Source organism: Branchiostoma belcheri, unplaced genomic scaffold (assembly GCF_001625305.1).
Source record: "Branchiostoma belcheri isolate BF01 breed outbred unplaced genomic scaffold, Haploidv18h27 scaffold24, whole genome shotgun sequence".
NCBI classification, from domain to species: domain Eukaryota; kingdom Metazoa; phylum Chordata; class Leptocardii; order Amphioxiformes; family Branchiostomatidae; genus Branchiostoma; species Branchiostoma belcheri.
This window is the reverse complement of record NW_017803843.1, coordinates 3,047,092-3,058,533: the sequence shown is the minus strand read 5'-3', so window position 1 is coordinate 3,058,533 and position 11,442 is coordinate 3,047,092. Positions and strand designations below refer to the sequence as shown.

Below are 11,442 nucleotides of genomic sequence, written 5' to 3'. Positions count from 1 at the left end.
GGTAGACCACCTCAATCTTAGTGGTGAACTTCACCTCGTAGACATCTGGGAGGTAGTTGTCAGTTGTAAGGTCAACTACCTCAGGCTCGTCATCAGCCGTGAGATCGATAAGTTCGTGCTGTAACTGCCAGATGTTAGGTTTGTACTCAGAATCTTCCTCTGTCTTCTTCACCAAGTCCTCAGCCTTGACCTCTCTACTGGCGCTGCAGGCTGTGGTTTCCATGGCACCTGGTCCTGGCTCTGTGCTTCCAGACAACTCTGTTACCTCCATGTCGGTCATGGCTGTTTCTTCAACAGAAGATTCCAATGGTTTCACCTGGGCATCTCTAGCTGTACTGTCTTCAGGCAGCTGGACCCTTCGGCTCCCACCATTGAGCAAATTCATCTCCACCTGGATGTTGGATGCACCCATGTTGGTGTTGTCGAACGTTTCCGATTCTGGAGCTGGGTTCACCACAGTGCTTTCACAGCTGTGATTGCATGGGATCTCCCAACCATCCACACTAGAATACTGAACCCCTCTGCTGACGCTAGCTGTCGGGACTTCTCCCACCTTGTTGTTGTTCACAGGATGCAGCTGAATCTCTAGATCCCCGGTGCTTGCTTGCCTCACCTCCCTGCTGGTACCATCTGGGATGTTGTTGTTCATGGATAAGATGACAGGATAAGGCTGGATCTGGAACCCCATTTCCCTGATGGCGTCCTCTGTGCGACACTTGACCTCCAGCACGCCGCGAGTCATGCCCGTGGTCCACCTCCACCTGCGGACAAAGCTGGCCCAGCTGCCCGCCACAGGAATGTTCTGGCCCATCCGAGTGGTCACCATGGTGTACTGACCTGTAGGGCAGAGCACAAGGAAGTTATACATATGAGGTCATGATAGAGCTGTGTACCGGTACGCAGTACCGATACTGTACCGGAAAAATTGATTAGGTACAGGTCCAAAATACCTAATCCCTCAGTACCGGTACTGTACCTAAACAATTTCACACTAATTTTATGCCTATTTGTGACCTCAAATGTTTAAATAGCTGGTTAACAATGGGTGCCTGTGTAAGGACAGTGTGTTCATGAAAACAAAAACATCTTAGTTTTGCCTATATTTTATCTGAGCATTCGCCATAAACAAAGAATAAACCTTAACTATCAAGTTTATTTATGTTTTTTTGTTATTGAAGGAGTTCAGAAGAGCATATAAATTGGTCGAATTGTTCAGGTACAGGTTCAGGTCCGGACCTGTACCTAAACCTGTGTACCTGTACCTGTACCTAAAATTTGTTTAGGTACACAGCTCTAGGTCATGATGTATTACAGTGTATGTCTGTTAAACATGCTGCTGCTGTAGTCAACTTAGTGACTAATCCGCAAACAGTTCACATTAGGTTCACATCATAATTATTATAATGTTAACGAAAAACCTCTGTATCAGGATTCTACAGGTCTCTTCCTCATTCCATACCAGTTAATTTTCTTGTTCCTCAGACATTTTAGAGAAAATAAATAGCTAAAGGTGTGGATGAAAATGAAAGCAGAGGGCTGGTAGGAAATTCACTCCCTGAAACTGTTTTACTAAAACTTTCTCCTCAGACTCAGTTTTCATATTGTATACCAGGTATCTCTTTGTCTCAGTATATCATGGTGTCTTTCATTTACAAGATAACATACATGATCAAAGTCATAAACTAGAATGTTATTAGATTTCAAAATACATTTTGTATTTGTATGAGTCTTTTTGAAATAGACCAGTCCCTCTGTATTGCATGTTCAAAGGGATTAGACACGAGTAGTTATCCTCACCAATAGAGCTGCAATGAAGATATCAGTGCTATATGTATCTAAACTCTACCAACCACTGGTCACTGCAAGCGCGTCCCTCTTAGTGGCTGGAACAAACGGTGTGCCCTTGTGCCCCTTGGTGATGCGCTTTTGATCGTACAGCCACTTTTTCCAGGTATCATTGCTCGTCACCCTGATGGTTCCCACATCCCCTAGTTTCTGCTGTCTTCTGTCAGCACTCTGTTCACAAATTGTGGAGAAGAAAGGTCGTTGTATTTTATGATATTCTAGGTCCCCAAAATAAGCCTTTTTACTGTAAATGGACATCACCATGTTGAACCTGTCCTAGAAGCAGGACGTCACATCGACCTGTCCAGGACTACTATGTCATGCAGAACATGCGAGCTAAAAGTGGTTCACTTGCCTCATTCTTGGCATATCTTGGCAGGGAGAACACAAAGCTGGCGAGGCCGCCTTTCTCGTTATCGTGAAAGCCCTTCACCACCCTGTGAAACAGACATTTAAACAGATACAGATACAGGAGCACACACATTTGATGGCCTTTGATCTCATCCCAGCTGGAACACAATACAAGCGATCACTTTGAGGTCACAGCAAGTAAGTGGTAGCTGGGTGATTTGCCTAACAACAATTTACCCAAATTTACACATACCTACCAATAGTTTGTATATACATTGTACCTACCAATAACTTATGTTAACAATAACAGCAATTGCTCTTATAACCATGGGGCATTTCTTTCTTCAGCAGGAAGTTGATTTGGAAGTCTGTTGACCAGACACCAGATGGGAAAACCAGAGGTAGACAGAGAAATTCACAATAATGAAAAAAAAAATTCACAAAAAAATCTGATATCTTGTTAATACTAATAGTAGTACAATGTATACATACGTGACGTACCTGGACTGTCCTCCTGTGAGCACGACCTTGGTGACGACAAAGCCGTCAACACTGATGGTGTAGCGAGCCAGGGGTGCGTGGGGATGGGTGGTGATCTCTATCGTGTAGGGAGTCACTGGCCACTCGTTCACTTCTGTCTGTCCGTCCACTACTACTTCTTCCTGCGAGATACAAAATAGAGTTTGTTAACCTGGTGTGTTATGCTGAAGGGCGGTTATACAGGCTATACCAATACAGATACAGTCAGTCACTTTAGCCCCATGGGGAGAATAACACTAGAAAATACTGTTTCTCTTCTTTTGAATCCTATAAACCACTATCTAATTTCCAAAGATCAAAGAAATTTTAAGTTATTGTTACTATTTGATTGGGGAAAATGTGTTGGACCATGTGACTTGCATGGCTTTTTTAATCTATTTTTCGGAATAGGCTATTTCTGAGGTATTTATCAAACAATGAGTATGGGTGACTACATCTTGAACCTCTTTTGTGGAGGGGAGAACTTATCATTCTGTTGCTATGTAATACAAGATGTGGACGTACATTTAGAAAGCATCAACTTTCACATTCCTACCTGCCAAAAACCTGCTCTACCCAATCACACAAAGGAAGTCGTGTTTACGAATGTCTATGTACATGTATATCTGTGGCAGCTGATCTGTGGTATAAAAAAGAGGTTTTGGATAGCTACCAATCCAAGAGGTTTTCCCAATATGTCAGATGACACGTGTTTTTATAAGGTTTATGACTCCAACCAAGTGTTTCCAGATTTTCTAGATCATTAGCCATTCTGATGTTTATCAAATCTACCACTTTTCTGTGAGAAGAGACCACCTTTTCCTTGTAAGACACGGGGCTGTACAAGTTGGTCTCCACGAAAACCTCCCGGTCTTTCTGGTACTCGGGAATGACGTGTCCGCCAACCATAACGCTGAAGCCGAACTCTGCGTTGGACGGCATAGTGACGGGGTGTCCAGTGCCCAGGATAAAGCTTTAAAACACCACAGAATCAGGCGAAAAATTGTGCGGGAGTCACGGCAAAAATTCGTCCACGTTTAATACCGGCTATCAAGCGTTTCGCGGGGCAGCTGGGAAAAGTTTCCACTCCCGGTCGTGATTGGTTTAGCTTCCTCTCCGCCTGTGATTGGTTGATCTCCGCTAATGAGTTGCGCGGGCGGCTGGATAACATTCCCCCATGAATCTCGAAACTAGCCTGGGTATAATCGGATTTGCAACGTGCCATTCAACCCGAGGGGTTGAATGGCACCCAGGCTATCTCCGAGCGGATGTCCGGCGTCAAAACCGTTAGGTTTAAAACTGGCCATCTAGGTTCCTCAGCCGCGGTGGCAAATGGTAACGTTAACTATCTGGCAAATGGATATCGTCTGGCCAATAATTTGATACCTGCTCTGCAACCATCGAAAGCTCTGCTTGGAGATTTCAAGTCATCTTTCCCACCATATGATTGACCTAGGTGCGGCCTCACCACCTCCGGCCATTCCCCTGCCCGTGGTACATTTTGAAAGCACACTAAGCATCTCGTAGTTTGGTTGATATGGTGGGTTCTGAAATGCACTTGTTCTAAAGTGTCTAACTAATTTTTAATTTTTTTCAAAGCTGTCCTGACAAGAAAAATTACCAGCTCGTTAGATAACCACAGTACCCATCAGAAGAATATATACAGCATATAATACCCCCCCCCCTGAAAACAAGTACATGTATAGGCAACAGAAGCTTCACAAGACTCGTGTTAGTTGTGATCACTTTATTTCATTGGTTCTGCCACTTGCCATAAAGGAAGACCTGCTAATGCTGAGTTACCAGTACTTTTGCAACCACAGAACTACAAACTCTGGAAGACTACTACATGCTTTCACGTAACATGTAATCGTTTCTACAGCCTTGGCACTCCAACCATATTTCCTGTAGTCTCTACCAATACATGTAACTCTAACACCAGATGTCTCCTCCTTGTGTACCACTTCTGAACCTCAAGATGTCTGTTTTCTTTAACAGTCATAAGTTTACATGGTTGTTTTCCAGCTCCATATATGTGCTTCACATGAGATACAGCTGCAGATGCTATAGTAAATGTTCTACATTGGGTCTGCTAACATGTTTTTTAGTTCCATACCTCCACACAAATATCACCAGCAGTGTTATAGTCAGTATACTTATCTTCCAAAACCATAAGTTACACCAGTAATCCTAAGTACTAGACGTGCTAAGCTTCCTTGAGCTATCATGCAGCACGTGTTAACAGGCATAAGTGGCAGAACATTCACGTGGTCCTTCAGTAGCTCAGGACCAGCGCCTCTCCAGGTTGGAGCATGACGTTGTTCAGCTTCAGCTTCTCGTCCTTCCTGTTCATCCCCGAGCTGAGCACCACGGTCCCCTCCTCCGGCAGCCCTGCAGCGGTGTAGTCCTGGCTTGCTGCTGCCCCGCCCAGGTTGGCTGCTACCAGGTAGCTGGTTGCACCGGCGTGCTCCCGTTTGAACGAGACCACGTTGTCGGTGGTGAGGGCATTGCTGAAGCCACCCCACTGGAAAGCAGCCTCATCTCGCAGCTTGGCGGCCGCCATGAACATGCTGAGGAATGAGGAGTCGTCCTGCTTCTGGGTCTGGTGGGAAAACATGGTGGGGAATAAGTCACCAGGAAGGGTCACACAAGGTTGACTTTATAGATGGCATTAACATTGGATACAGGGATGAAATGAGTATATTTTCTTTTATTCATTCTATTCAGATACATACTAGGAACGTAACACACAAATGAGATGCATGTTTTGCAAGTAGCACTACTGCAGCATAGTTCAAGAAATTAAATTATTTTGCAGAAGAGCTAGGAGTAGTGAACATACCCCAACGTTGACAGTCGTGTAGTTCTGACTGAGTGGTGTCCACGGTGTGACCCCAGGGTTGGTAAAGCCTGCGTTGTCTGTATTGTTCCACTGCATGGGGCTGGTGCTCAGGCCATTCACCTGAACAGGGTGAGGTGGGGGGTACACAAATGTCAACTTTGTACTACAACTTCGACAAGACACTACCGTTAATATACACACACACACACACAAACAAATAGATACAAAATGAAACATCTCCTTTGAAACATGCTCCTCCATTAATTGAGGGGAAATACTTCTAGAAGCTGACCTCTGACTTTGATAGAGATTAAACTTACATCTGCCATCCCGATCTCGTCCCCGTAGTAAGCGATGGGTGTGCCAGGCAGCAGCAGGAGCAGCAGGTTAGCAGCACGTGCATACAGGCTGCCACCGACACGGGAACTGCTCTCACTACCAATCTGGAACAGTCAGGAATTATGTCTTAATCATTTATGTTCTACTTATGAAACCTCAAATTATGTGGTATTATGTCAAGAGAATGTGTATATGTATTCGTCACGATGATGTGTATGCTGTGTAACTTATAGCAGGACCCTTTTAGAACAATTGGAAAACCCTAGTAAACCCCAACTACGTTTTGACAGTGCCAATTTCCAGAAATGATGTTGAACATCTAACTGATCCATGTTATCATTTACCAATACCAGGGGTAGGAAGGAGGACTTTTTCATCTTACAATCTTGATTTCAATCCTTATTTTGTTGTTGTCAGTAGCAAGACCCCAGCTATACACATATCCTTTACATAAAGGGCGAGCAGTGTAAGGAAACAGAAGACATTTTACCATCCAGTTGGCGCGCTTGCCGTCAGGCAGGTTGTCCAACCAGCTCTGGATGGTGCCAAAGGTCTTGTTCCCGGGTTTGTCTCCGCCTCCCTGCAGACCCAGGAGGTTATAGTTCAGGGTGATGTCGGCCTCGCGAGTTCCGTTGGAGCTGTAGTACTTCACCACCTGTCGGATGTTGGTGTCCATCACATCTGTTACCAACAGCCTGTTGGGAGTAAAACATGATACTAGTACATGGCCTTAAGGGTCACATGACTGAGAGATTGGGTCATTCTGTCACATGCTCAAATGGATTAACTTTCACACTAACACACAAATAGCATCTCTGAAATATCTCGTTTACTTAAAATGACTACCTGAATACCACACACACAAACCTATGCCTCTAATCTCCTCTGTGAAACTGTACAATCTGTAGGCTGTGTGCCTGTATTGAGATCTGAATCCTGTAGGCAGTGTCTCTATTGAATCCTGCAGGCCAGTTGCTGTGTGCCTGTATGGAGAACCTGTCCTTACCTGTAGCTGTCTCCATCCTTAGCAAACTCGTCCAGCGTGGTGCGGAACTCCTGCAGCAGGCTGTGGGTCTCGTCCAGGTTAGTGGTGTAGGGATGAGACAGGCTGTCATACTGGGGAGAGAAAGTAACAACAATGAGCTTTTTTTGGTTACCCATAGTAACCTGCAGGACAGCATGATAGCCAGTACTTCAGTGAGATGCGACTAGTGTAGGCATATCGTACTGGAGAGAACTAACAAGAACTGTTGAGTCAGTAAACCCAAAAAGGCAATGACTAGAGCCAAGTTTTCCATCAGTGTCAGTATGAAGCTGGTTCATATATGCAGACTTACGTACAGTGGGTTCATGAACATAACCAAGTTAGTGCTGGGAACAGCAAAGGCCTCCAAGCAGGCTAACTGGACACTGAGAAGGATCATCTATACCATATACATTATAGTCCTAAACCCACCTCTCCAGGTTGCCCTGAGAAGTTAGGGTTGGCCGGTTCGTTGGTCAGAGCTGCGTCCTCCACTAGGTACTTGGCAGATGTCAGGCGGAAGCCATCCACACCCTTCGCAGCCCAGAACCGCAGGGCATCCTTGACAGCCGCTCGCACGTCAGGGTTGCGGAAGTTCAGGTCGGGCTGCTCGGGTTGGAAGGTGTGGAGGTACCACTGGTCACGGACAGCGCTGTAGTTCCAGGCTGGGCCTCCTGTCACACTCAGCTGGACAGAGAAACAAGGTTATGTAGTCACACCACAGGTCTCAAAATCCTAGGTACACATAGTCATGTATTTTTCTACACCCGAAATTGGAGCTGTGCACTTAATTTTAATTGTTTAAGTTTGCTATAGAATTTCATGTATGGCCCTGGTCTGGCAGGGGGCCCTGTTCAAAGGGCTAGCCTTGATGATGAGAGTGGAAAAACTTCATTGAAGGAAGTTAGCCCAAACAACCGGACTATCAATGATGTAAGTATTGCACTGTCTTGCCTATGAATATTTATTAGAGATTCCATATTTTCTGGTCTGCCAACCTAGATTGACCTATGTTGTTCCTGTTACCATGTTGGGATTTGGTCCATCTGGGTTTTGCAGCACACCAGAAATGTTAATGTGTGCACAAGACTTACCCAGTTGTTGGGTGGATTTCCACCCACTCCATCAGCCCAGACATAGTAGTCCTTAAAGGTGTTATCATTAGCCTTGCTGGCTGCACTCTGCACAAACCAGGGGTGATCAACGCCCGAGTGGTTTGGGTCAAAATCAACCACCAGCTTCAAACCTGAGAACAAACATTCAGGCAGGCAAGACTTAATAACATTCCTTCAACCTTGAAAAAAATGTATGTATTAATAAAACATCCTGATGGGGTTATAATGGATGCAACAAATTCATGTATAAGGAAATGTAGTCATTGCCATTATCAGTTTTCCTCACCCTTATCGTGCACAGTAGCAACGAGGCTATCGAAGTCGGCTATTGTTCCAAAGACAGGATCCACATCAGTGAAGTTGGCTGTTGCATACACAGGACTGACCTGTACAGACTTCACATTCAGCTCCTTCAGGTAGTCCACCTTCTCCTCAATTCCTTAAGGGGAGAAGAAAAACTGTCATGTCTAGAGTACTACAGAAGAAGTCCTGATTTTTTTCTTCATTTAAAAGATTGTGACAAAAAAAATTGGGGGAATAAATTTTCTACGGGTGTTTTTCGCTATTTTCCATATGGGCTTGCACAGATGTTCTCTAGATAAGTGAGAAATGCATGGACTATGGTAGATTTGTTAACAATGCTGGTTTGGTGGGAAGTGTTCAGCTCATGGAGATGTACAGTGTAGCTGTAAACAATGTGCCACACCCACTAGAACAGAAGAAATGTTTATTGGAAACTTCAATGGTTTTCTACATGCTCAGTAAAAAAATCACATGATTTGAAGCTATTAAATTTTCAAACACTTGAGTTGGCAAATGTAAATGCCCACAAATAGTTTTGTGTTCTGTCTGATATAAAGCCCTTGGTCTATTTTGCATCTAGTCATATGACCTAAAATCCTGTGACAGTAATTTGAGTAAACACACACCACCCAGCCCGCTGGGGGGCATGCAAATCTAAACAACCCATCTGGCCGGTCCATCCGGGCTGATGCAATCAGCTGCCAACACTCCAAAAACTTTAGGGAAACAGGACATATTTTAGCTCGTGTCCGCCAAACAAATCCCTTTGGTGCTCTACAAAGCCACTTTATTGTTGGTTAGTTCATATTCTAAAGTCGTACGACAGAAAACGTGCGCCCAATGCTAATCTAAGATGTAAATTTAAGGGTAATTTACAGTCAGCATACAGCATTCCTGCTGGGGCCAGGACGGGGTATCTTTCACACGGGGCGTTTTCTGCCGTCTGAAAAAATAATCAAGGAGCTGGATCCTGAAAAGTATGAATCCTGGACGGAAATTCTCCTTCTTTATACATGGATGAAGACCAAAACAAGTTAAGAATGAGAAGGTTAGCAGTATAGTAGTACCTTTGAGATCGCCAATGCCGTTTCCATCAGAGTCCTTGAAAGAGCGTGTGAAGACGCGGAGGAAGGCGCCATTCTCCCACCACTGCAGCTCGGGGCGCGGAGCGCACCGCGGGGCCGTCACGATGATCACGATGGCGCCCACCAGCATGGCGATCCAGGCCAGCCAGAACAGGATGAGCAGGGTCCAGCGGAGGTACACCCAGAACGGCTCCGAGGAAACCTTCAGGAGCTCCTCCTTCCCCATTCCCGCGAAGGGCGCCAATTTGGGCTCCACCTCGTCCGCGTCCAGCCCGCCATCCGCAGCCTTCCCGTCCTCAGGACTCCCGTTCTCGGGCTTATTCAGCTTCTCGGCGGCTCCCTGCTCCGCCTTATCAAGGTCGTTCGCGCTCATGGTGAAGATACTGACACGAAACTAGTAGACTTTTCTTTACCCAAACGCTTTCTGCCGCCTTTCCCTGACGTTGTCTTGTAAATGAATAATCAGGGGCCGGGTGATATCAGTCACGTGATCTTCATTAAAACTCGTCCCCAGCACTGTAATAATGCTGTCATGCGTGATTTGAATATTACACGACTTCGACATTTCTAACACATACTTGATTCAGCTACTGGATTCATGAACATCCGAAGAAACCTATTCATGTTTTACTTATTTGTGTTTATATATGTACTAGTAATTTCTGGCTCTTAGATTCATTCATTATCCTGGGATCAAGATCGCGCCTCGTTTTGACTTCCACTTGTGGACTGCACTACGAACCAACGTGGGGAGGGCAAGCTAAGATTTCTCTGCGGTAAAATTTATATTTTATCAACCTAACAGCACTATAGAGTCGACATTCTATACCATAACATTGTAGTGAATGGCATGGGTTCTTTTTTACTTGATATTTTTGTTTCTACTCGTAGTGTGATTACGTGTGGGTTGCATCACATTCCGGCGCATAGGGCCACCATGGCGAGCGGAGGGGTGTGTAAGAACTGCGGCTGCAGTGACATTGACTTTGACCAAGCCAGGGGGGATGCCGTCTGCACGGGGTGTGGATCCGTTTTGGAAGACAACATCATCGTCTCCGAAGTCACCTTCCAGGAGTCTGGCGACAGGACTTCGGTCATCGGGCAGTTTGTGTCCGCCGACGGTGGGTCCTGAGACAAAAGGAATTTGACCCAATACGGGGGTGTTTCTCAGCTCTAAATATGACTAAAATTATATTAAGACACAAAGCATTTTGTAAAAGGTTCAAATAACAATTTCTACAGATTTGGTGGAAGTGATTTGAGTGGGATTCGAACCATCGTATTTTGGCAAGATGGCGGCTGATGGTTGGAACCTAACCGTGTGAGCCACGGGGCCGCAAGCTCATTTGCATATTGCAGGTGGAGGGTAGTTCTAGTGTCAGGCCTGTTGTGGTGCATTGCCTAACTAGGCGATATAAAATGCTGCGTTGTACATCAGTAGTATTTGGGCAAAAAAACATCAACTTGTGAAAGTAAACTCTAGCCCAAAAAAACATTGTGTTGTTTTCTTTTCATTTGATCAAAGCATATTTTCATAACTGACTAATCTATTATTATTTGAGTAATTAGAGTGAATTTATTTTGTATTTATTAGACTTAACCTCCTGACTGTAAGATTGTTATGGTTCTTGGGTTTTCCTGCACTCTGTGCCTATGGCCATGAGAGAAAGTGACAGGACTATTGCTTGTCTTCCCAGATGGCAAAGGCAATGCTGGCATGGTGCGGGGGTTCCACCATGGCTTCGGAAAGGAGTCTAGAGCGATCACATTACAGAATGGTAAGTCTCTCATCATAGCTCTCTTGTTTACCTTCTCCCAGCCACCCAACGATGTAAACAAATGTGATGGCAAAAGGCTACTCAACAGTGAGAAGAACAATATTTGCAAATAGCAAAGGGATCATTACCTTCGCCAAGAAGGTTATGTTTTCAGGGGCGTTCGTGTATGTGTGTGTGTGTGTGTGTGTGTGTGTGTGTGTCTGTCTGTCTGTCTGTCTGTCTGTACAACACGATAACTAGA

At 45.0% G+C, this 11,442-nt stretch overlaps 3 protein-coding genes across 3 annotated transcripts in view; 1 reads left to right on the top strand and 2 right to left on the bottom strand.

The window, feature by feature from the left end:
- Positions 1-3,778, bottom strand: part of LOC109470947 — an 8,129-nt gene extending 4,351 nt beyond the window's left edge. The window contains exons 1-5 of the mRNA XM_019770043.1: positions 3,532-3,778; positions 2,698-2,858; positions 2,201-2,282; positions 1,851-2,016; positions 11-837 (exon numbers count right to left, since the gene is read on the bottom strand). Coding sequence (XP_019625602.1) covers positions 11-837; positions 1,851-2,016; positions 2,201-2,282; positions 2,698-2,858; positions 3,532-3,657 — 1,362 coding nt within the window. The 5' untranslated portion in view covers positions 3,658-3,778. The remainder of the gene's footprint in view (positions 1-10; positions 838-1,850; positions 2,017-2,200; positions 2,283-2,697; positions 2,859-3,531) is intronic.
- A 687-nt stretch (positions 3,779-4,465) lies between these two features.
- On the bottom strand, positions 4,466-9,894 carry LOC109471021 (neutral and basic amino acid transport protein rBAT-like). The gene is made up of 9 exons (XM_019770184.1): positions 9,406-9,894; positions 8,322-8,474; positions 8,015-8,166; positions 7,353-7,607; positions 6,903-7,012; positions 6,387-6,591; positions 5,878-6,000; positions 5,558-5,677; positions 4,466-5,317 (listed from the first exon to the last, which is right to left on the bottom strand). The coding sequence occupies exons 1-9, from the start codon at positions 9,794-9,796 to the stop codon at positions 4,991-4,993; spliced, it is 1,836 nt and encodes a 611-aa protein (XP_019625743.1). The 5' UTR covers positions 9,797-9,894; the 3' UTR covers positions 4,466-4,990.
- A 69-nt stretch (positions 9,895-9,963) lies between these two features.
- LOC109471020 (transcription factor IIIB 90 kDa subunit-like) overlaps positions 9,964-11,442 on the top strand; it is a 23,373-nt gene continuing 21,894 nt past the window's right edge. The window contains 3 exon segments of the mRNA XM_019770182.1: positions 9,964-10,199; positions 10,315-10,544; positions 11,121-11,201. Of these exon segments, the coding sequence (XP_019625741.1) occupies positions 10,361-10,544; positions 11,121-11,201 (265 nt within the window). The 5' untranslated portion in view covers positions 9,964-10,199; positions 10,315-10,360.

Coding starts and splice junctions, on each gene's coding strand:
- LOC109471021 (XM_019770184.1), bottom strand. CDS start 9,796: ATGAGCGCGAACGACCTTGATAAGGCGGAGCAGGGAGCCGCCGAGAAG. Junction 7,013..7,352: donor TCTCAGGGCAACCTGGAGAG/GTGGGTTTAGGA, acceptor TTCTCTCCCCAG/TATGACAGCCTGTCTCATCC. Junction 5,318..5,557: donor ACACGACTGTCAACGTTGGG/GTATGTTCACTA, acceptor TTTTCCCACCAG/ACCCAGAAGCAGGACGACTC.